This window comes from Calonectris borealis, chromosome 1 (assembly GCF_964195595.1).
Source record: "Calonectris borealis chromosome 1, bCalBor7.hap1.2, whole genome shotgun sequence".
Lineage (NCBI taxonomy): Eukaryota > Metazoa > Chordata > Aves > Procellariiformes > Procellariidae > Calonectris > Calonectris borealis.
Window position 1 is genome coordinate 189,963,334 of NC_134312.1, and position 26,207 is coordinate 189,989,540.

General features: G+C 42.0%; 1 protein-coding gene across 7 annotated transcripts in view; it reads right to left on the minus strand.

The window, feature by feature from the left end:
• The window catches only part of KPNA3 (karyopherin subunit alpha 3), a 53,119-nt gene extending 27,982 nt beyond the window's left edge, over nt 1–25,137 (minus strand). For 2 of the 7 annotated variants that reach the window (XM_075139657.1, XM_075139658.1), the window contains exons 1-2: nt 24,936–25,137; nt 5,074–5,118 (exon numbers count right to left, since the gene is read on the minus strand). In XM_075139657.1, coding sequence (XP_074995758.1) covers nt 5,074–5,118; nt 24,936–25,019 — 129 coding nt within the window. In that variant the 5' untranslated portion in view covers nt 25,020–25,137. The remainder of the gene's footprint in view (nt 1–5,073; nt 5,119–24,935) is intronic. The other 5 variants (XM_075139664.1, XM_075139660.1, XM_075139661.1 and 2 more) reach the window with 5 other exon arrangements.
• Between the last annotated feature and the right edge of the window lie 1,070 nt (nt 25,138–26,207).

A 26,207-nucleotide genomic window follows, 5' to 3' on the forward strand; every position in this document is an offset into this window, starting at 1 on the left:
ATTGAGGCCTGTTAAGTAAGACAAAAGCGTGCTCTTACTAAAATGGACTCAAGCAAGCCTCCAAGGAATTTGTTCATAGCCCTTTTCAACTAAGTCTCCAGAAGAATACACTGAGAATATAATTTTCATCCTAGGGTCTTTTCTTTGAGGAATCAATCAAGCCAGGGTAGATGCAAGATCCTTCCCAAGAATTTGCGCTGCTTACACTGGATAGAGAAGCCTTAGAAGAACATACTAGTAGTGCTTCAGTCTCCCTGTGACTGTAGCTGGTTTTTTTAAAGTTGGTGGACTTATGCCTAAAAGAATGTATTTTACAGTGAATGAAAAGCTATACATTCACATTGAACTGGAAAAGAAGTACAACTGGAGCAAGTTTTACTATCCTGAACCTGAAAATGTGGATTTTTCTTCTTTTGCATTCTCACACTTCCTAAGAATCAAAAAAAGATTTTTCCCACCCTAGTGCTCTCAGCAAGATGAAGACAGACTTCTTTCTTCAAGGCTCACTACTTTATTTAGGAGCTACTGTGGACATAAGCAATCTTATTTAAGAAAGATCAGAGGAGGACCACAAGTATAGTATGCCAGAGAAACAGGTAAAAAAGACATTTGCCCATGGCTCCTTAATCCATCACTTGTTTAGCCTTAAAGGAGGACAGGATCCTCTGTTTCTGCTGAGGTGAGGAGTGTTAAGGCTTCCTTTGAAGGGTGGCACCTAACTCAATGACCATAACATTGACCTGGCTAAGGACTACCTTTCTTAAGGCACACAAGTGGCCTAAGTCAAGCTTCCTCCTCATAGAAAGCCAAGCACTTAGAACCAAAGAATCTCTCACAGCAATGGAGTTACAGGTTTCATTTAGGTATGGAACCTTAAACTGAATCCTAAGCATTACTCACTCACCCCACTCCCCTTTAGAGTGAGACTAATCAGCTAGGTTAGCCAATTAATTTCAGGGTCCCTGTTGCTAACAGAGCAGTCTTTGGGTTTCTGTGATGCTGAAATTAAGTGATAAACATTCTAAATCAGACTTTGCCAAGACTCTAAATTGAGAAGTTTAAATTCTAAATCCTGAGACAGTGACCATCAACGAAACTGACATCGTTATCTTGTCTGTCTGGAAAGAGAGATGGCTACTTTTTAAGCTCTTAGGCCCATTGCTGCACTAACAAGATAGTCAGAGACCAAGACCATCTTTCTCGAAGTGTAGTAGGTCCATTCCCAAAATCCGTAAAACACATGTTCAGCAAGGCCAATATGGAATCAAAAAAGGGCACCTGACCATCAGGAGTGCCATCTGACTGGCTCCTGGTGCCAACCAATGCTTTGGACAGGATTCTGCCAGATGACTGCTACCCTTTTTATGTCAGAGATAGCTTTGTTAGTTCAATTCCTAATCAAATAATAGGTGACTGGGAACAGGGAAAAAAAAAGGGAGAAAAAGCAAAGTTTATTTCTCAGTAAGAGCTGTAGTGTGAAAATAGCGAATAGAGATAATCTATTCCTGAAACACAGAATGTGTTGCAATGTGCCTTGATGTCTGTAATCTCAAAAGAATAAACACCTCACACTAATGGATGCTGAAATTGTTTACTACTGTTCAAAGCTGTGATTTTTTTTTATTTATTCCACCTTACAAAACAGAGATGTAAGCAACCTCATCAGATGCATTCATTTAATATTTATACAAAAGTTGATTTAAAAGACAAACCCATGACTATGTAGTGCTTCAACTGTACAGATCAAGAATATGCTCAAATTGCCTGTTTTCTTCAAAAGCCAGGTGTACACTCAGCACCTGGATAGCTGGGATAAAAGGAAGATACCGCTTTGTTCTGAAGAGGCACTGGTGGATTACTAAGGTCATGCCAACACAAACATTTCCTGAATCTGGCATACTCATGCTAGGATAGCAGTGTTAGCCATAAAGATGAAGACTGAAGCAATGATATTACAGCTTATCCTTTCCACTGCTGAAGCCTAATAAAATATCATAGAATAGTCTGGGTTGGAAGGGACCTTTAAAGGTCATCTAGTCCAGCCCCCCTGTTGTGGACAGGGTCATCTTCAACTAGATCAGGTTGCTCAGAGCCCCGTCCAACCTGACCTTGAATGTTTCCAGGGATGGGGCATCTACCACCTCTCTGGGCAACCTGTGCCAGTGTTTCACCACCACCACTGTAAAAAATTTCTTCCTTGTACGTAGTCTGAATCTACCCTCTTTTAGTTTAAAACCATTACCCCTTATCCTATTGCAACAGGCCCTGCTAAAAAGTTTGTCCCCATCTTTCTTATAAGCCCCCTTTAAGTACTGCAAGGCCACAGTAAGGTCTCCCCAGAGCCTTCTCTTCTCCAGGCTGAACAAATATATCCCTTTACATTTCAGTCCCAATTCTCTACCAGAAGCAATGGCCTCACATCTGCCACAGAGTTACCACAGCAAACCAGTTGCCCACCAGCACCAGTTTAGTTGCTGCAAACCAACAACTCGGACACATGGTGAATCTCTTATTAAAGCAGATTTCTTCTGGTCTCCGCAGTGGAAGATGTTCAGCAAACATTCCAGAAGAACACAACTTCCTGCGTTTAGGAGTTCTGCAGCTGCTCTGCACTCTTGATTTACAGCCTGACCTACATCCAGCGCTTAGGCTTCTCTAAGTGTGTAACTGATGTATGCATGTGCAGTTTTCAGTGGAAAGTCACTAGCAGCTCATAGGCTTCCTCTTCCTCATTTTCACTCATGTGTTATTGGCACATACAAGATTCCTTCCACACAGACAATCCATTGCCTTGTCTTAAGTGTTTACCTTGCTCCCCACTACGCTTCTGTAATAAAATGGCCTTGAAATTGTGACCTGTTACAAAAAACAATTATGAGAATTAAATCTAAATTAAAATTCTTACTTTGCACTGCAAAGGTCTCTCCAAAGACTGCACTGGAAGGCTCGCATGCAGTCTCACAATTTAACCAGGTGCATGAGGATATGCTGCATTAGCTAAGCCATCTTTTACAGCATTGCTTTGTTAGCAGGCATAGGCTGCTCAAGTGCTATGAATGACTCTTCCCAGTGCAGATTTCACAGTTATACAGCTAGTTTTACACTGAGTCAACAGAGAGGACCTCTAACATGTCAGCATAAACTTCAACTGCTAATAATTCAGACATCAAAATTAATTCCCTGAATCTCATTTTAAGCAAAAACTGACTAATTTCATTTTTCACTTGGTCCCTGCCACTGTATGTAAAAGTAGCTTTCTCCACACATTGATCATCTGCCAGTACTGGATGACGCCATAGCCAGCTTAAGCTACACAACACATTCAGTCATGTTCAACTAGTTTCTTTGATTAGGAAAATATGAAAGCATTAAACAATTTTTAGATGACACATCATGCTCATGTAAGTACTAAGATTATTTTTTTTTCCAGTCATCTGGGTCCAATTAGGTTTCTTCAAATAATTCTGATAGTCTCTGGATGAATCTTAGAAATATTTATTTTTTATATTGTAATGAGATACAGAAGTTTTTCCATAAGACCTGAAAAAAGAAAAAAGAGTTTCTTTTTTTAAGAAGAGCAGAAGGATCCCAGGAAAATACTAGCACAAGATTTTTGGTAGCTCCTACATGATCGGGTGATAAGCGCAGACAAAATTTCTCAAAAACAAGTCAAGCTAATTTCTATCAACATAACTTCTATCTACAAACGCTTCACTTTGATTTTAGCAAGGCTTTTGTCTTCTCTCTGGGTTTGCAAATAATTAAAAAAAATATTTTAGATGAAATTGGCTGGGTGCACACTCCTAAGCAAGTACCACTCAGACTGTCAGTGATTCAACTGGCAAACTGGAGCTATGCATCAAATGGGAGACCCAAAGGAGCTTGGCCTGAATCTAGAATATTCAAAGCACACACTTCCATCAAGTCATTAATGAAAATACTAGAAAACATGGGTGATACCAAGCTGGGGAGGCCTTGAAGCATACTGGGGAACAGAATGGGAATTCAAGTTTAAAATGTCTGGAAAAAGCAGATGCAATTCAAAAGACAAGAAGCAATCATGTTTAAAACTTCTGCATTTATTTAACTATGCAAAGAGAGAACATAAACAACTATCCTAGCTTTGCGGTACTGTAGGAAGTGTCCGAAGGATATAACAGGTCACAGACTGAGTGCGAGTCAACAACATACTCAGTATAAATAGGAATTCTGTATTAAGAATTGTTTTTCACTGTCCAACCTCAGCTGTGGCCAGCATCCTTCCAGACTTCCACACGTCCAGAAAGATACAGGCAATCTGGACCTGTGGAGCAGCAACAAGTCAAATCTAGAAAACAGAATGTTCAAGGAAAGGGTGAAGAACTGAATTTGTCTCAACAGGATAAAACTGAAGGTGCCAGTATGAGTCCTCAAATACATTGAAGGTACCTGAAGGCAGATAAAAGTTTATCCCTTCTCTTTACACATATTGCCCAAGAGTAGTTTAGTTTGTGAAAATGTCCTCCAGCAGTAAGCCTTTAAGGTGCCTAGAAAGGCTGTTGGAAGTGTTATGAATGAGGAGGGTGTAACAAATTCTGTATTTAGGCAGAGCACTGACCTAGATCACCTCTGATAGTCATGATCTCCCCAGCTATATTGGCATTTACCCAATATAACTAAAATCTGACCCCAAAATTAACTCCCTCTGCAGCACAGAAGCAGTAATTTCCAGAAAACAAAATACAAGAACATCTGCACCTTCTAAATGCTAAAACTCTCCCTTTTCCCATTTGGAGACTTTAAACATTCGAACAACCGATAGCTTCACTGTAATAATAAGAGAACTGGTACAGAAACTGAATATGGATTATTTCCAAGCGATATACTGGAGGAAAGCAGTACTGTTCTGCTGTGCTAAGCTTAAGGAGTTGGAGAGTAAAACTAACATTAGAATCCACAGTTAGTAATCTACAAATTTACTACTCTTTTATACAAGTTTGGGGCCATAAAGCAAAGCTTGCAGTAAAATATTTAGCTAAGACACCAGAGCATTATTAGCAAAGTAACACAGTTGATAAACCAAAGCAGACTCACCTTCCGCAATTCAATTGTAACTTCATTTCTGTGTCTTCTCATAGTCTGTGAATAAAAAATAAAAAAGATTTGTATGTAAAGAAAGAAGTGCTTTGTTTTGGAGTCAGTTGTTTCTAGGTCAAAAGTGCAGCTATTCATCAAAAAGATAAGGAAAACAGTGTGCGTAATTTGTAACTCAATCTTTCCTAGCAAGATGCACGAGTTGTTTTTTGGGTTGGGTTTGGTGGTGGTTTTTTTGTTTTGGTTTGGGTTTTTTTTGTTTGTTTTTTGTTTTTTTTTTTTTTTTAAAAAGATTATGCACCTTTGTCATAAAGCTTTGTCATAAACCACAGTAAGTATCCCAAAGGCAGAAAACATTGACTTCCCCATGGAGTTTCACTGCAATGACTCGCCAGGTGTTTATATGTGCACACCAAAAGAAGCAGTAACTACAGGTCAGACAGTCTCACATTCACATATGATCACATTCACAACCTAAACATGTAACCTATGCCAGTTATCTGGCCAAAATCAACCATGAGTGACAGAAGATGACTGAACTCAATGCAAACAAGACAGACTAGACTCGTAGCAAAAGGAAACAAAGCAGTACAGTGGCACTGAGTCAACTTAGGATCTACAGCCTAAACACTGTAAAGGAAAACCAGCCCATAAATATCTCAGCTCCTTTAAGATACTGGGCATTCAGGACGCATTCCCTACAATGCTGCTGTACCTCTTAGCTAAAAGAGATCAAAAGATTGAGAAAGAACAATTTTAGCCTAGTGAAGGCAATCTCCCTAGGTTCATTTTACAATCAGTGGAAAAGACATGTACCATCAGACCACATGCAATTCAGAGAAAATCAGGACTGGATGACCGCTGGCAGCCTAGAAAGATCACCCACACTAACTAAAATTAGCCTTTTAAAATACTTTCTATGTCCTATCCTTGCTACTGACCTTCACTGCTACTATCACGTTTCTTTTGAGTTAGGGCAAATAGCTTCCCTAAGCTCAAAAGTATCAGTGAAAACCAGCAGTACAGAGAAAACACCAGCACTCCCCATCATCTGTCGTAGGAAATACCAAACATGCTAAAGCTCAAACACAGGTAAATGAAATGAGCAGACTTCACACCATGAATCTATACAGGATGTAGTTTCAGCGCTCAGAACATTCCCTTAGCTTCACTATTCTCAACCAGTTTGCATACCTGGGTTCATTTAATTATTTTAGATTGACTTAAGAGTAAGGAAGGCTTGTCTTCCTGTCCACTGCTTGATTGACCAACTCACTCAAGTAAGCACAGACACAATTCTCCTTTGACACCTACAAGCATGAACTATACCACTTATTCATTACAGTAAGAGGACACTAGCACTAGAGCATTTACCAGAGCTACACTTTCTTCCATCCCTCATTATTTTGCTAAACTATTTGATTCTTTTGACTATCTGAGCCTGCTGCAAAAGCAGGATTGCTGAGTAATGGGAGAACATTGGGTAGGCAGGGAATGGACAAATGAACCTGAAAAGTCATTGCATGTAACTAGCTAGACCAGTCATTCAAGTTTTTTGTTACAGTAGAATTTTGTATTTGAATTATCTTAAAAACTGCATCAAATGTAAGGGCACTAAATAGCCTAAAAATGTTTTTCAATACTTTCTCCCCAACATAACTCTGCATTTCAATGGAAAAAAGTAGTTAGACAAGGCTGTCTTGGATTTCTGCTCCTTTTCTTGATCATTCTGAATGTGCTAGACACCAAAGTCCTTCACAGAACTTCCCACTAGTAACACCACCCCACCTCCCCCTAAAACCTAATCTTTTATTCGTACTTATCTTAAATTTTAAGAGGTACTCTATCACATGACAAATCAGTTGAGTGTCCATTAGCATCTTCTCCCCAAAATCCAGTATTGTATGTGCCAGATTTGAAATCTCAGCAATTTAATTGATGAAAAGCACAATTTACTTTTAAATTTGCTCCCTAATTACAATTTACTCCTACATTTTTCATTTATCTGTGTGATAATACTCTACTTCTATTGAGCAGAAAAATCAGACCAAATCTGAAGCTCTTTAGGGGACAGCAATAACATTTGCCACCCACCATTCTTCTGGAAGCAAGGCAGATTTAAGAAAGACTATATGCTGTGTTCTACAGTTCAGCAGCTTAATATTTTTGGTTTAGAAAAAAAACAAATACAGTGCAGTCCCAGGCAAAGCATTACTATTCATTTACTCTAAAACCTCCTCTAACAATGCTTTGACTAAAGACAGTTACTCAGAGTCATCCATCCATAAAGGCTCTACTGGGAAGACTCTAAGCTTCTTTCTAAAGGCAAGTAATTCACTCAGCTTTTCAATTAGGGTTTTATCTTTGTTTCATACTTCCATTATTTCAGCCCCACTGATCCTACCCTATTACAATTCTGTTTCAATTTTTTTTCTAGGTTTTGCTTTTATCAATCTGATCTTCAAAATATTTGACTACTCCCATTATGGTTTTACATTTAATGTGCAAGAATCTCCCATCTTTTCCTCATTTAGAGAGCTACCACTCTTTAGAAAGATTCTTCAAAAAAGGTTATCAACCACGCGGACATTTTTGCTCACTAGTAGCATACATTTTCTGAGCTTTAATACTCTTCTTAAGGCAATCTCCATACTACCTGGGTTTTACTCTTTTAGCTGTTCTTTTGTATTTCCTTTTAAACTTATTATATCTAGTTTCTCTTTCAAAGCAGCTCTGGTACATTTTCTTTTTTCCTTCCTCCTTTAAAAGGCAGAATAGGCAGTACTCACCACTCAGTCCGGACCTGCTTCTCCATTCACAGAGCAAGTAGGTTGATAACTGGGGATATCACTTAGCCTTAACTTCACAGAATTGATGAGTGTTATCTGGCCTCCACTGAACTAAGGGTTCTCAGTCTTGCAGAGTCTCCTGCTGGCACAGCATCTTTAAAAATTCAGCATGTTGGGATCACCAGGATCATCCAAGAATCAGCAGTACAGTGTTAGGGCTAGAGTCTTCCCACAAGTATATGGGACTGAAGTTCGCAGAGAACCCATGGTGCATTCTGGCAATTACATTTGGTTGCCATGGTCAGATTATGACCAGTGCTCTCAGCTAGATGTATGCTGACATTATTTCTAACCTGATGATACCAGTGTTCCACTTCATGCCCCTGACATATGAGATGACCATGATATACCAATATATTTAAGACCAGGAATTCCACTTAATAAATGTCAATTGTTGCAATTATAGACTGTACATGAAAAACACATGTATGCACAAATTTTATTCCCCACAAAACAGACTTAAGTGATCCAGTTAATTTTTTGTCCTGACTTGGCATTTCATAAAAAGTAGGCATTTAAAGCTTGTGTTTCAGATGAAGCATTTTAGAAAAACAGCAGGTTATCAGCACCTTCCTACAGCCTCAGAAGAAATAAACATACTATAACGCAAAAGAAGCAATCTTAAGCACTAAAGCAAGCCTCCCTTTAAGGAAGCATTACCACTGTAAGAAGAATACCACACTTTCACACTACCTGCAAGCCCCAGCACATAGGGAACTGAAAGGTATTTACAAGGGATTTATACAGTAGTAGAAAGGTTAAACATTTTCCCCAGCTAACACAGGTCAGCTAAAACAGAGAATAGAGACCAAATTATTCTGCAACTTAACCCCATGGATTCATTACCAGCTTTCAGGCTGGGAGGACAACCATCTGCTAAAGTCTATATATCCAATACTAGCTGAAGCCTAGCAAGATGTTACCAATGGATCTAATACAGTGTGTGACATCCACAGCATCTGACTATGGTCACTTCTCAGCTTAATGTACTCAAAGAAGTAACTTCACATCACGCTGAAACAGCACATCTCAAAACCACCCCCAAGACAATTTGAACTGTTTCACTGAATAAAATCAGACTCCAAATTTCGGAAAGGGAAAACTCAGCATAAGCAAAATCCTACAAATCACAAAAATGATGACAGTTTATTCCTGCAGAATCTGAACTGTGAGGCTTCTCCTAAACACATGAGTATTAATGCACCATACGCAAGGTGCAGAAAGTAAAAATGAGTAACTATCAGTCAGCATGTGCTATTAAGAAACAAGAACATACAACACTTACCAAGTTGTGCTACAACATTACATCTCAATTGTTATACAATTGACCCGACAGACTTAAGTTCATAAGGCTTTTGTAACAAGAGATTTCTCCTCCTCAGTTCACCATCTGTGAAGAACAATTACTTACCAGTGTGTTTGACAGGCTGACATAACCACAGTAATGCATCAAGTACCGTAAGTCTTGCTACAAGTCAAAAGTAGATGTTCAGCAGTATTTCTAATTTCAAGTTCTTGGCATTTTGTTATTTTATAAAATAAACCAGAAAAAACCCAAAAGATCTACTAGATGCTGTTAGATACATCAATGTTCTCACTTCTACCCTGAATTTCTGAATACTCTTCCAAAGCCAGATATAAAGCATTACATGCCAAGAATCTCTCCCTAACACCTTCCACTTGAAAGATAAATAATCCCTAGTTCCCTCAAAGTATCAAAACTGAAGTTAATTTCATATGCCAATAAAGAAAACCACTACACACATTAGGGCTGTTGTGTTAAGGGCTACAAGGGAACCTTCCTTCATGGTGATACAAAACACAAAAATGCTAAGCTGACAAAAGGCAAGACATTTAAGACACCTTGAAAACAAAGTAAGCCTCAAGTCAACGCCCAAAATAAGGCTTCAAAGAATGCCACAGTCCCTATAAAACTGCCTTCGACACACTCAATGGGCAGAAGCGACACAGAATACAGCCATCCTCATCAGATCAGTGTTTCAGCTCTGGTATCTCTCTGCCCACAGGAAGCTGACAAGAAACTCAAAGCTCAATTTCAGAACCACCTGTGGAGAAGGGGAACATCTTCCTCATTTTTCAGTTGATATTTTGTTCATGACAGAACACAAAACCGTACATAAAACCCTTGATATCAAAAATCAATGGCTAAAGATAGCCCTGTGAAATTCTGAATTAGGAGCATAACAGTAACCCTTAATGCCAGCACATTCAAAGAATTATTTTTAAGTGACTAAACATTCAGGACCCTCTGGCTCAGCCACTCATTCTTCCCACCAGCGTTTGTGAAACCCTGTACAAAGGTGCACAAGATGCTCACTACGTGTTAAAGAGCAAGTATCACTGCTGTAACACTACCACTTGATGTCTTAAGACGGCCCATGCACACCTTCCTGGCAAACAAAAAAAAGATTACTTTGAAGTTTTGACTAGCATTGAGATTCTAAGGAGAGAATTAAGTCTAGCAAGCTTCTCTGGCTTCTTGAGCACTTGTTTAACACAAAAAACATTTAACTGCATAATAACTTGAACTACCTGAAAAGACAACTCATATAGCTTCTGTAAACTAAAAAAAAAATTCAAGGAATCCCCAAATCAATCAGCTGTACCTGTCTAACGTACATTAGAACAAGATAAGATTTTCCAAAACCCTCTGTAGCAAATACATAAGGTAGTGTGTTTTTCCTGGCGGGGGGGGGACGGGGGGGGGGGGACCACCAAGACCCTACCAAAGTTATACAAGACTACAAGAAGAAAATTCAGGCTAATTCAAAAGGACAAAATCACATCTGAGACAAAGCAATCAGAATAGTCCTTCTATTTATAAAAGAATGATTTAAAACATTGGTACTACTTTATGCAAGTTAGATCTCATTCACAATGAAATATCGGAACTAGTTTTAGGGTTTCTGTTAATTTGAAATTTCTGCTTCATATCTAAAAATCAATCTTAATTGATTATAAGCACTGCAATGTCCCTGAAATATATCACTTTCAGAGACAAGAAATTCTGGATACTTGATAAGATTACTTCATCCCCAGTTACAGTACAAATCAGAAAACCAAAACTATTTAAATGTGTGAATGATAAAACTAGTGAGAAGCTCAAGTCATTACATTCCCTTTGTTATGCTGGGATAAAGATTTCTTAAATGAAATTAAAAATGAAGTTTCACATACAAGGTGTTTAATAACATACATTCTCTGCACAGAAAAAAATAATCAAATGCTGCAACAGTAAGTGGTATGAATTTTAAACATTTTAACCATTTTTAGCTATACCAATTGTGTCAGAAGGAAGACTGAAGCATAACCATCATTTAATGACTAAAAATCTACCTACCATTGTAACAATGAGATCTGGAGCCCAGTGTGGTGCTCACCAGACCAGCACCTCATTAAGGGGGATACCTGAGGAGTGTCATCTTTTAATCAACACATTTACACCACTTTCATTGCAACAGGAGCAAGTCCAGAAAAAATCAGAGATGGAGAGGCAAGAAACAGCTGTTTTTATGCCAGCCAGCACATCAATATTGCCAGCGTGGCTGGCCTGCCAGTTGCCCAACAAGCAGCTAGCTGGCTACCCCTGCTCTCCTGCAGGCCGACCAGCAGGCATCAGCCTCCAGCTAGCCCACAGAAGTGGGAAAGCCAGACTCACCTTGACAAGACGAACACCACACATCAATGTCAGTTTTGGCTATTCTCTGGATACAAAAGATACCTTGGCAACATGTCCATTTAGTTGCTTTTGAAAGTTCAGCTATTAAGTGGAAAAGAAAAAACAAACTCACTGACTGATTGTAATTTCTCTGCTTCCATAAACTTCATTAAAAGATAACCGGTCATTTAAATTCTTTATTTCTGCTCTTGCCTCTCAACATTACAGGAACCAGTCTCAGAAAACCAGAAGATACATGCTTACAGGAAAGAGCTACCCTGAATACATAGCTGGGATAGTAAAGTAGCTCGACTAAACATACAGGGTACTCGAAGAGCTTAGCATTTGCAAGTCAATTCCAGACTACTTCCACCTGCCTAACTGAAAGAAAAAAAACTGGCCCAGTTCCAACAGCTGGATTGGATTTAACAAATACCTCCCCTCTTGCATATGAGCATACCCTAGAGTACAGTTTAAATACTTTACAACATAGGTGTGGGTGCAATACAGTGAAAGGAGAAGGTGTTTGCATTGATGAAGTAAACACTGTTTTTCCCTTGAAATCGCTTTACTAGCCTTTTTTCCTTATTCCTTCTCCGACACCTTTTAATGAGCATGAAATACTGCAATGCACATGAAAATGCAGAAGCCTCAGGAGCTGGGCTGGTTTGGGGCAGAAAAAAAGAATTCAAGTGCTTGTTTGTATACAATAGTTGAGATGATTAAGGTTGTCAGCTGCCTATCTTTGGTTAACATTAGAAGTTAAATATTCCATATTTGCATAGGAATATAATTTGTTAGTATGTGTAAAGTTGGGGCTTAGACTGATGATATTGTTCGGTACCGCTGGCTTCAGTCAAAAACAAAGAGACAAAGGGACACTGATAGAAAGTGAAACTGCTGTTCTTCCTGTTCACACTTTCAAAGTGCATATAGCTTACTCTAAGAATTGCAAGCAAATCACAATACATGAAGGAAAAATTCTGGGACTACTAAATTGAAATTCTGGGACAGCATCACAATAGTCTGAATGCAACTACTTAATCACAGCTGAAAGAACTAAAACTAATGATGCTGTGCACACTGATCCCCTCTATTTCTTCTGGACATGCAAAAAGATTTGACATCCATGCCAAATTAAACCAAAATTAAGTCAAAAAATTTAGTCAAAATTAACCCTTCCTGCTAGGTTTATTCCTTTAGTTACAAGCATCATGGATTATTACCCAGCCTTTTTCCCCCCCAGTGTATGTTCTAGGCAGGCTCTTCTTCCCCACACCCAATTTTGAGATTTACCGAATTACCAAGTATTCCCATAAAGCTCCAAATTGTCCTTCTAAGAAAAACACTGATTTTTTTTTCAGTCATATAGACTACAAAGTTAGAACAACTTCACCTCTGGCTTTGCTATCATAGCTCCATATTAAATTATGCTGACCCAGTTAGAAAGGCAGGCAGGGGGCATGGATTCCACAGCACAAGCAACAGATCTAACAAAGCAGCCAAATACACTCACAATGTGCCTGTATCCTGACCTGAGACTCCAAGAGAGTTTTATTTCATTTGATTACTGTTTGACCCAAAAGATATTTACTCCTCTTTTAGGGAAACATTCTATTGTTTTGCAGTATTAGAACTTGGTTCAGATTCTCTGTGAGCTGCAGAACCTCAATACTATAAAGTTCCTTTTGGCTTGTAACCTTTAACACAGTACTAGGTACATTAGAAGCAGAGTGCAGTATTTACACTACTGTATTTTACACCATAATCTGTCTGGGACTCGTGTTCCTCAGGGTTAATAAAGGCCACTGAAGGAAAACTAGTTCTTTTGCAGTTGGAGCTGCCACACTTTTTTTTTTTTTTTTTAATCCCCAGTTTGGGGCCCTTAAAATAAATACCAGCTGCTTTTTGTTAGCCAGTCTGTGGCAAGGTAAGTCAAGTATCTGAACCTGGCTAGTCTCAGCAAACTGGATGCATGAGATATCCACTATGGCTCTTTTACTTAGTGATGGGTAATGACTCACTGAAGTCAGACATGCATGCCAATATGGAAAGCCACAAGCCTCCAATTATTGTTGCTCATGGTGCTGACTCACCTGAAAGCCCTATGGAAGCAGACAAAGATGCCCATCCACATTATCTACTTCTACTGTTCCAAAAGATCTTGGCAGAAAAGCAATTGCTAAGTTTGTTTCTTACCAGCTCTTTTGTAAGCATATTCTTCGATGTCCTGATATCCTCTCTGCATTTGTTTAACCTGCATACTGAGCTACGAGCAGCAAAGAAGTGAGATGTGAGCACTCATGTTTTAATTTCCATATACCAATTACCCAGTTTACAAGCACAGACATATCAAACAATCCTCAGGAGACTGGACCTGAAGCACTTTAGTTGCTGCATTCAACAGAAATTGCACTGGTATTGAAGGACACAAAGCAGTCCAGAATACAATCAACATGTTATCTGCTGCTTTAATATAGAATATAAGAGAGCTGGAATTCTCTACTCAACATCAAAACTCAACTGGGAGAAGGAAGACAGAATCTAGTAGATTTCCAGTTACTGCTGTTGTGTGAATCAACAACATTATACCTAGTCAAAAGTTTTACAGCATTTCCATTCAGATGTAAATCTTAACAGTGTTAATCATACCTCTCCTGACATCAGACCAAAGACCGCAATGCAGTCATATGGGCTCCACCTGAAGTCAAACTGAAGTTTCCAGGTAATCCCACAGCACCCCAAGCTAAATCACCACTGTGCAACAGTTGGTCTGTGCAGACCAACAGGCAGGCAGAAAGGATCACCAACTAATTCAAAGTATTTGTTTTGTCCTGTGGTTCTAACAGGGCGAGGAACCTGTCCATGTAGTGTTCCAAAGAGCGGTGGCAATGTGCAGCCACTGCTAGCTCCACTTTGACAAGCGCCCACCTTGAAGAACTTAACTGTGGAGTTTGGTCATTTATGCTACAGCCCAAAAGAAACTACTGGTCTGAAGGATACCTGTATCAAGTCTTTCTTCTTTTCCTGTACTTTTTGGAATCAGAAGGCCATACTGAATTTTACAGTCATGCCAGCTCTGCCTTATCTGAATACTGTGATATGCCAAATAAACACCTAGAACAGTGAATAACCAAGATAGCCTAATTACAAGTGATTCCTATTCACACTTTTTTAAAAAGTTAGAAGATTAAGGCTTCTTGACACACTCTAAATACGTACAAGGATTTGAAATTTGGTAATTTTATGTTACAAGAATCTGCTTTTGCCAGTACACAAATTTCTATTCAGATGCGTGAACACTAAAAAGATACTTGTTACTTTCGTGTATTACACGAACAGTGTAGCAGATGCCTTAGAATCTCCTAGAAAGGGAAGTTCATGCTGTGCTTGAGGGAGAACAAGTGAAGCACCTACAGGACTCCTTGGTCTCTCCCAAAATATGACACCACCTCTGTCCTCTCCTAGAATTTCTAAGCAAGCGTCCCTCCCATTTCCTTACTGAGGAGGGAAAGTACACCAACCTGTCTGTTCAAGCAGAACAGTTGATTGCCATTGCAAAAGAGCAGGAGTCCCTTTCCTCTTCTGTAGTCTAGAAGACCCCAATTCAGAGGTACAGGTTCAGTTTTTTCTAACAAATGTTATGAAAAACCAAATCCACCTCTTTTAATGCCATACTTCACAGCCAAAATACCATCTTTGCTTGTGCACAGAACATGAAAACAGAAAACAGCAGAGCAAAATTAAAATGACTGTTCATTGTAACTAGGTGCAAACATCAGACTAAAATTTTGATCTTTAGATCAGCATAAAGACTTAAATAAATTCTTTTAAATGTAAAAGCTTTTATAAAATTGTAGATAACCACTTTCAAGAATCTAATTACAAAATGAAGTGTTTGGTCAGAAAGGTCTCACAAACTTCTGGGGCAAATGCCACAGAAGACCAGACATTCTTAAGCTCACCAAATATTTATACTAGTTTCCCCTAGGAAGAAAAAAAGAAAAAAAAAAAAAAGAAAATTAAAAAGAAAACCTACTAGGCTAAATACTAGCCAGATACCTTCTTATGCAATATATGTTTGAACAAAGACACTCCCTTTCCAGATACTTAAACAGTCTTCAACTGTAATATCAAAGTACCTCAGACAATCATTCTATGATCCTATGATGTATTTATAAGCATCTCCCTGTGAAGTGAGGAAAAAAAGTCCTATTATTCCGTCTATGAAATGGGAAACAATAACTGCAATTTGCATACATTCACAGGGTGCCATGAAAAAAAAAACAAATCAAGTCCCTAGAGAGCTAGTCTATATTCAACCACAGCAAGCTTTTTTGGTATAATATTACATGGCTCAAATGAAATCGTTTTTTTTTTTTTCTGTTTTTTGAAAGATATAATCAAAAGGCAAAAAAAGATTAAACATGTGCTAGCTGCCTAATTAAATCTATGAAGAGATCATTCTGCTCAAGATGCAAGAGAAAACAACAAATCCAGCTGACAACCCAGGAAGAAGATGGAGCATTAGGAATTAGAAAATACACTCCAGCAACATCCCATGATCTTTTATGAACCCTGTCAGCAACCCTTCTGATTTAATCATTTCAGTATCATGAATTCTAGATGCTTCTACCTCACTTTTTAACATGACAGAAGGCCTGATTCCATGTTTCTGCCGTTTGAAAATTTTGGGTATCATACTTCTTTCCTTGAGGATACCTTCAGTTTCTCAAAATTCCAATTTATACGTGCTTCTATAAAAAGGGTATCAGCTAGCCCTAAAAGTCACTCAGACCACCAGAAGTGGTCTGGTTTTAATGGACAAGAACCAATACAACACTCCTTCGAACCTCACAGCTATAGGACCCACCAAAACACAGGTTACACTGAGCACAGAGGTATAGTGGCCCATACCCCTATCGGCAATGGGCATGGGAAGAGGGTACTGCCAGATTCTGAACTGCCGCTGGCAGCTCGTGATGCTCAAAGGTGCAGTCACATTGATTGCCTGTGTCAGAGCTCCTTAAACACCTCTTCTTGTCTGGAAGGTTGCTCTTCACTGCTGTTTGTTCGGTGTTATGAATACTACCCATTACCAGCCTACGTTCTTCTTGTACGCCTGACAAACAGCGGTTAACGGGATCCTGCTGATTCCTAGCAGGGCGCTCTCATTTCAGGATTGTCTCTTGGTGTGGAAAGCCTTCTATACCTGGCTGCCAGTCAGATTTTTGGTGCAGAGAAATCACTACCACTGATTTTGTATCTAACATTTGTGTGCATGAAAAGAAGCAAGGGACCCTAATGCCAAAAAGCTGCATGCAAAGACAGTTATCTGCTGGTTAGGGTGACCTTAGCTTACCTAAGAGAGAGAGACAATGTCTTTCTGCATAATTTCATCAACTTTCTGACTTACACTGTAGTTGACTACGAAAAGGCAAGGTCTAGGACATTCTGAGAACTGCAAACCTGAAATCTCACACTGCACCTGGCCAGGAATCTCCTTACTGAATCTCTGAAAACCTGACCTCAAGTCACCCTAGCACCCTGTCTGACCACCTTCTAATTACCTTCTCCTCATGCAGACGAGCTTTATGTTCCACACCAGCAAGTTTGCAATGGGGCTTGAGCACACCTTAAAATACATTTCCATCAAGGCTAACAAGTCAAACTATGAGGAACCCATTTCTCCAAGTTGATTTTGCAAATCACCTGTTCTATCACTACCTCCAAAGTCCACCTGTTACTGAATCTGACAATAATCAAGGTTAAAATGCACAAGAAGAGATCCTCAGCTGCTCAGACATGGCAGAATGAGGGAAACAAGTAATTCAGTAATAGGTGTTCGAATGGGGACAATATTAACTTCGTCTCCTATTCTGCAGCCATTTGTACAGTATATATTCCTATTTTGTACTTGCTATATTTATTAAACACACACACACAAAATCAAGTTTAAAACTGTCTGTAACATTTGCTTAACCTGAGAAAGGAGACAAATGTCAGTTGACCGAGATGAAATGATATGGAGCCTCCCCAGCAGATTTAATGGTGTCAATCTGACTGTGGAGGGGTAACAATCCAACAGTTAAGTATCACTAGACAAGGTATACCTTCTCCCCTTCACACTGACCTCTTTGAGCCAGCACTGGTCTTCTCCAGATGTGAAGGGCTATGTCAGGAAGCTAAGGGAGCAGAAAATTAAAGAAACATGAAGAGCTTTGCAACTAGTTCACTCCAAGGCACAGACAGTTCTGATGCAGGACTAGCTCTTTTGACCACCCATGTCAAATTTTGTGAAATGGAATGCAAAGCCCACAGCTTCTGCTATTACAGAAGTAATCAGGAATACCAATGCAGTATCAGAGTTTCACAGTGCTGGGTATTTTGGAAACAACTGATAGACTCTATTCTTGGAAAATATATAGGTTTTACATTTCTTTTTCATTTCAAGTCAGTTCACTTGGCAATTTGTCTTTACTGCTTGATGACATGCCCCATCAGCTTCAACCAGTTCATTGCCTCTTCTAGCGTAATCTTGCAAATTAGATGCCTCATTCCACTTCCAATCCCACAATAAATACAAATCTGATCACTCACTTGTAGCTGGTACATCCTCCTAATCGCTGTCTTTTCAGATAACACAGTTTTAGAGTACAAAATGTCCTGCTTGGATTTGTGCTAGAACAGCACAAATATTATGAAAGCCTCAAAGAACTCATGTAAAAATAGTTAAAGAGCTCTTAAAACTAGTATGACAGTTATGCTGCTACCAACTTTGACAGTTTACAAGTTAAAAATCAATCCTTTAATACAAGCAGCTTTAGAGATACCAGAGCAACTGTTGTAGTGTTAGAAATACACAAGAACGAAGAAAAACAAATTCTGTAATTACAGGAAGATTCGCTAAGACTTGGTATATCACAACAACAAACAGCAATAATTGGGCCTCAATACAGCAAGCACAGATCCCAATCAGCTTATGAAGATTATGTTCATCATGAAATGCCATCTTCAAATTGTTTTCTCCACAGGTACTTCTGAAATAAACAATGACTTCCTAAAGTATCTGTGTCTTTAAACGTTTTAAAATGCAAGGCATTCCATTGATTTTGAACCTCACAAGGAAAATGTAAGTCAGTATATGTAAGTGGACTTATTAGGTGTTTGTTTTCTGCCAAGAGTCACAAACATTTTACAGTATTGTACTATTTACTTGCAGACTAACTAAAGTTTGGAGAATTCTGTAGCAACAGCAACCGAGGAGGCTCCCACATCTACCTCTTACTTCTGAGCCATGTAATTCTTTCCAAGGTACAAACATGTACACCTGTATTTTCCCACAAGTATACCGGCCTGAAAGGGTAATAAAGAAGCTGCAGGAGTCAGAGCTTAGAAACTCTGTGTGAGAGTACTGGATCTTATATTAAATCCAGTTCCCAACAGGAAGCTATCCGACACCTGTGTTTTCACTTAAACTACTGAGACTCACTGAGCCAGTGAGGCTATTAAGACAGCAGGTCCACAGTACCCTAAACCAACCTAAATCGGCTGTTACAGCCCTATTCCCTCCCATCTCTTCATTTGCCTGTATCAGTTCCTGGGCCAGCAAAGCAAAAGGCAGAAAGCTGATCAATCTGTAAAAGTGAGCTCCTGAAAGAAACTGGGTTGTTGTAAAGTAGCTGGGTGTGCTGGTTTTGGCTGGGATAGAGTTCATTTTCTTCACAATAGCTGGTATGGGGCTGTGTTTTGGATTTGTGCTGAAAACAGTGTTGATAACACAGGGATCTTTTAGCTATTGCTGAGCAGTGCTTACACAGAGTCAAGGCCTTTTCTGCTTCTCACCCCACCCCACCAGCGAGCAGGCTGGGGGTGCACAAGAAGCTGGGAGGGGACACGGCTGGGACAGCTGACCCCAACTGACCAAAGGGATATTCCATACCATGTGACGTCATGCTCAGCATATAAAGCTGGGGGAAGAAGAAGGAAGGGGGGGACGTTTGGAGTGATGGCGTTTGTCTTCCCAAGTCACCATTACGCGTGATGGAGCCCTGCTTTCCTGGAGATGGCTGAACACCTGCCTGCCGATGGGAAGCAGTGAATGAATTCCTTGTTTTGCTTTGCTTGCGTGTGCAGCTTTTGCTTTACCTGTTAAACTGTCTTTATCCCAACCCATGAGTTTTCTCACTTTTCCGATTCTCTCCCCCATCCCACCGGGCGGAAGTGAGCGAGTGGCTGTGTGGTGCTTAGTTGAGGTTAAATCACAACGCTGGGAGTAATAGGCTTTCTAGGATTGCTACAAGCCTTATTTGTTTCACGTAGTGTTTGAGGGAGTACAGGGAGACAGCAAAAACACTAGTCAGTGCACAGAACAGTATCAAGATGTGAGCTGGTAGGAGCTCATTCGTTAGTACTGCACAGCTATGGTACCTCCACTGCAATAAGCCTTTGACATTTGACGGGAACATGGCTTTAAGTTAACCTATACCTTTCTCAGATGCCCAGAGACTGCACAGATTTGGTCTCCTCAGAATGATATTCTTCCGCTTGCAAAAAAATTCATGGCAGCATGACAGAAAAATGTGAATAAATTCAAGCATCCTCAAGAACTAGATCCACACTTAGCAGCAACAGTAAATATACTGAAGCTGCCAGAGCTAATGATGAAGATCTGGGCTAAGCCCAGTTTCTTCTTCTGCCTCATCTGGGGTCAGGATGCTGAAGGTACAGAAGAAAAATGGATTCTTCAAAGTCCCTGGACCCAAAGGTGATACAGACTAAAAGGTGATACAATTGCCCCCAAAAAACTGTAACTGGGGAAAAGACATCAGTGGCCAGGACCTCTGAAGCTTAAAATCAAATAGAGCAGGAGTAGGTGAAAGATTACAGAGTGGCTATGTCTCCTTTTAGTAAATAGCCTTCAACAAATTTCAGGAGGTTAATCCTACGGCCTAAGCAACAGAAGTTCAAGGACTTGTATTCTTCTGACTTATGATTAGGGGTATGACAAGTATACAAAAATGAAATTTTAATCCCAGTCATTAAAGTTACAGAAAGTTATTTAGGTTATAATGCACTAACTCCTCACTAGTTGTTGGGGTTTTTTTAAATGAATGCACATGGAGCTTTACTTTTGATGCAGTATGCATTTTGCTAATTACGTGACCCCATAGTCTCATTGCACCACACACAAAAATACCAGCAAGTCATGCAGACAGACCTACAAATTATAACATCTCTGCTCATCAAGAATTTTTCATCAGTCTTAGTCAGGGATGCCGACTAATCCCAACAAAAAGAAATGGGCTGAATTGTTTGATCTGTCACCTTAAACATCAGAACAGTGAGCCAACATATGGGTGCCTGCTATTGTAATAAGGAAGTAACACTTCTGGTCCAAAAAGTTGGAGAAGTAAGAAAGTCTAAGGATGTTACTAGGCAAAGAATGAAGCTGAAGAACTGCAAGCAGAAAAATCAGAAGGTTCAAATCAGGTTTTCTAAAAGCTAGGTTAGCTTAGATGTCAATATAAACAAATGCAGCAGTTACAAGGGGTATTACAAATTAAGTGATTGCAACTGTTTAATCTTGTCCTGTGAAGCCTCAATTGTATTGGAATAATCACTGCCATACATTTAGAAGAAACCCACTGAGACTTAAGCCTATATGCCTGTGATCAACACAGGAAAGCTTTCTCTTCATATATGGGACAATTTAAAAAGCCCTTTCACATCTCTCGAGAATATACAATTGAGAAGGTTGCGAGGAGAAACTGTTCCGGCAGTTGTTTGGCCAGATGAAGCCACTAGTGTCTTGGCTCCTTATCGCTCAGCTTTACAGGTTCAGGTTAGCTCTGTCTGCTGCTAATCACCTATAAAAATAGAAGAGTCCCACTAATAAAAGCAAGAACACAAACTCATATTAAGCGAGTAATGTTTCGTTTCTGGCATTTGATTTTGCTATTATCCCTTTTGGGGGCTAAATACTTTTTGAAAGTATTAATACCTCAGAATCAGAATTCCAGTTCTATATACACAACTCTACCTCCTTAACAGAGGAAGCCAACAAAAAGGTAAGAAAGTTCCACCCAAACCTGCAACTAGGTAGAGTGAACCTGTACAGGTCAAAGATTCAGCAGCTTTGATTTGTGCTCAACAGATCTGTTTCTTTGCTCTTAGAAAAGGAGCATAGTGAGAAGTTGCATGGGGTACTGGGGACTGTCTTAACATAAAACAAAAGTACTTACTCATCTTTTGTTTCCCTTAAAGTTGCATCAACAAAAAGCAAAGACAATTATATGGCCTAGCAAACCCAGTAATAAAATATGAGTTAACTACAAATTAAAGGAGTAAGTATTTTGGTCTGCCAGAAGAGTCTGTACCCAGAGGGGATCAATAATAACTCATCAGTATTTATTAGAAGCCAAAGGAAGATTACTAAAGAATGTATTCAAGCCTGATGAGTTCAAAGACAGTGGCTGTCTCCAGGCAGAAGGTGACTCAAACGCCACTGTTTTCAAACTGAACTTGAGAGCGTACAGCTTTGAATATTTTAGATTTTCCAAAGGATATAATCTAGATATCAGACCATGATTTATTACTCCATCATCCTAACCACTTATTTTCTCACTGGTGGAATTTGACAAAATGTGTAGATGCAGATCAATGCCGACGATAGCACTGATGCCTCCTGGTTTCCAAAGATAAGTACAGAAAATGGGAGGCAGGATCTCTACGTAAAACTCCTTATTGTAGCACAGGGACCAAAACAAGTGTATTTAATTGCCGACAGTTGGGAATTATGTATAATATTTGATTTAGAGAAGAAACATTTTGTGGAGAACTGATAACTTTCACCAAATACAGACAAACTGTCCAATCAGCAGGTCAGTCTGTGTAGCAGTATCTCAAGAGAAGCACAATAAGAAATGGCAATAACATAGCACTGCTGTGCTCCTTCATTTTCATAAACTTAACTTACATTGTTTCACTTCTAGAGACTTAAGTTAGATAAAGTTTACTTGGAAGGGTACTTCTAACATGAACTTTCAATTAAGAACCATGATCAGAAAAGAGTCAAAAAGGAGGTGTAGTAGAAAATTACAGACATTTAGTACAAATTAAGTTGTTTTGAAAGATGCTGACACATTTCTAATCTTTTATAGTTCTTTAAATGAATCTAAATTTCGTTTTAGCATATCACCACAGGTATACGACTTTTACATACTTCTGTTTCATCTGTTTGTTGCCCCCAAAAGAAAGATGCTTCTTAGATTTTAATCCTTTTCAAAAGCATGTATGAAAGCTTTAACCCCATTAACATTGTTGGAGCTATCTGCCAAACAGTCTTAGGCTCAGCCACAAAAGGAAGTCAGTCAGCACGCTGTAAGATAACCCTAGAGGATATACTTCTCCATAACAGCAAATACCCTATTCCAAAATAATTACTCCCCTTCAGGAAGAAATGAGAGTTAAGCTACCTTAGCTGGTCTGGTATAACTAATTTCAGTAAAGCTTAAGCAGTCAGCTCCCCTTTCCCCCCTTCCCCCCGCCCCCCCCCCGAGGCAGATATTTAATTCCCCTCGTCTCGGGCATGCTATAATATAAGCAAGTATGGATGACAGATCAGTTCACACTAGGCATGAACATACCTAACCTTTCCCTGTTTAGCGCTCTGATGGATTCAGGCCAGTGACTGAGAAAGCAGCAACAAAGCTGGTAACCAATACGGGGAGATGAGACAAGGACAAAATGAATGAGGAGCAGCAGGAAGAGTCTCCCTGGATGAGAAGGGGAAAAAGAAACCCACCACGCCTCCTCCTTACTCTGAAAACCAACTGCTAAACAGAAGGATGGGCAATTTTTAGTTACTTTCTAACATTTACTAATGTTAGCCAGAAGTGTTGAAGTTATCATACTCCTTACATACAATATTTTCTATGAGAAAGATTCCGTCACCGAGTTAAAGAAAAATTAAGATAAAGATTAGTTTACACCGTGAATGTCATCTTAAAGACACTGCTGCTGCTAAGCCTGACCTGCATAAAATTGTCTCCACCCGAACAATAGCAGCAGAGGTGTGAATTCTGCTAAAATAGAAAACATGCTTTCAAAGCTCTAAAATCCCAGCCCTACTGATTACAGAAGTGAAATTAAGTGATAATATCAACAGAAGCCTGGAAAACACCCTCAGGTGAAGTCAAAAGTAATCTGACACATATTTAGGTTTTCACCCTAGCGAATCCTAATCCGATTTCATTCCTAGTCTGATTTCAGAACAACTCCCTCCCCCTTCCTTTCCTATTACAGAAACTTAAACACAAGATTTGGGATTTCCTCCCTGTTCAGTTGCGACTAGAATGGAAGATGTCCCCGGTAATGACACACAGATTCAGCAGACCTTCGGAACACCTCCAGGGAATAAGCTTCTAATCACCCAGCGTCCCTCAAATTCGGGGGAGTAAACTACTACCCCATAAGCCTTAGTAAGCACCACACGCCTTCTCGGTTTAGATGGAGACGCCCAGCAGACGATTACTTATGTGCCTACCAGCATTTAAAAAAAAGAAGAAAGGAAAAAAAAAAAAAAAAAAAAAAGAAAGGTTGATTTAAGGCAGTGCAGGGAGCAAAATCGGCCAGCACAGTACACTGTAAAAAGGCTGATGAGAGCGTGGGAGCGGCCCCTACCACCAGCGCAGGCCTCCGTGTGCGGCAGCGGCACAGCGGGGCACGGGAGGACGGGCAGGGCAGCCCCTCGCCCCGGCGGAAGGGCTACTACCGCCCAGAGGGGCCGGCACAAAAGGCAGCCGGCACCATTGTCCACCCCATCCGAGCCCCGATCCCGCCGAGCACGGGGGAGGGGGCGCGGGGCGGAGGCAGGACGGGGAGGCAGCTGGGGTGGGGGATCGGAGCGCTGCGGGAGGAGGGGACGCGGGGCGGGCGGTGTGTGGGGGGGTGCATCCCGCCGCCTGCCGGCCCTGCCCGGGCACAACCGCCGGTGCGGGGCCCAGCGGGCCCTCCCGCACCCCGGCAAGCCGGGGAGGCGGCGGAGGGGGCGCGGCGGGGCCCGCCGGGGCCGCACTCGGCCCGGCAGCGCCAACCCTTCCCCCCGCCGCCGCCTCCTCCGCCCCCCGCCGGCCGCGCCCGCATGACGGAGGAGAAAAAAAAACCCCGCGGGCGTTTTCCCCGCCGCCGCCCGCCCGCCCCAGGCGGCCGCTCCCCGCCTCCTTCCCGCCGCCCGCCGGCGGCGCCGCGAGCGCGGCCAGGCCCCGGCCCCGGCCCCTCCTCTCGCGCCCGCCGGAGGCGGAGGCCGGGCCCGGCCGGGGCCCCGCACCTACCTCCACGTCGCGGCCCTTGTTCTTGAAGCTCTTGATGCGGTGGTTCTCCAGGCCGGCAGCAGCGGCGGCGGCGTTCTCGGCCATGGCGGCGGCGACTCCCGGCGGCGGCGGCGGCTCCCAGCTCCTGCGAGGCGGCTCCGGCGGCGGCTCCCGGCGGCTCGCGCGAGGGGAGGGCGGGGGGGGAGGAGAGGGGGGCGGGGGGAAGCGGGACGCTCCGTGACGAGCGCGAGGGGGGGAGGGAGGGGGGAAAAGGAGGAGGGGGGGCCGAGCGCGCGCGCCGTTGCTGAGTGACTGGGAGAGCGGCCGCGAGCGCACGTGACGCGGCGGGCGGGCTCCGCCAATCGCGGCGCGGCTCTCCCGCCTCGCCTCGCCCGCCCCGCGTAACGACCGGAGGGAGCCCTGGCGGGGCCGGGGGCTGGGGACTGCGCATCCCGCCCTGCACCGCGGCGGCCGCCGCGCTGCATTCTGGGGGGTGTAGTCCCGGCCGGCGGCGGCCCCGCACGTGGAGCGGGCGGGAGCGCGCCCTGCAGGGCGGGCGGGGACGCCGCCGGCCCCGCGCCTCGGCCCGAGAGTGCGCGGGTCCGGTTGGGGGGGTTCCGGCTCAACGCCGAACGTTGTGGGGCTCCGGGAGACGCCGAGGGCAGCGGGGAGGGCCTGGCAGTGGTGCGCATACGCTCCTCCCTGGCCTCGTGCTTCTGAGGGGACCCGGGGCCCTACCTGCCCCGTCGGGATCAACCCTGAGAGGGGAGCTGCGGTGGGCTCAGGGCCGCCCTGGCCTCCGGGAAGCTCCCTGAGCCCCCGCGCCCTTGTCAGCTGCGGTTTTGTCCCCCAGATGCGTGGTGCGGTGACCTCCCTGGGGCGGCTCACCTGCAAAGCCGGCCTTGGGCGGCTCTGCCAGCCCAGGGTGTGTCGGGGTCTGCTCCGCACCTCCCTCTGCTCCCAAGGACTGCGCTAACGTCGCTGTATGTCGCCTGGGAAAAGCTGCACAAGAAGCATCTAGCAAATCCAGGTGTTTTGGGAAGCTCCTTCAGCTCCCCTGCCGTGCAAGCAAGCCCTACCTGGAAAGCAAATCCAGCGCTTTGTGAACACGCCCTTCGTACCACACGTGCACACGGCAGCTGCGTGCGTCTGGAGATGTTGTATCTACCGTAATGCTGAGCACAGTTGGTCTCTGCCATTCCAACAAATTGTCCCCAAACTGTCAATATTACTGCAACCCCCCCAAAGTCCTTAGTGCAGCCGGGGTGGTAGTTACATACATTGCAAACAGAC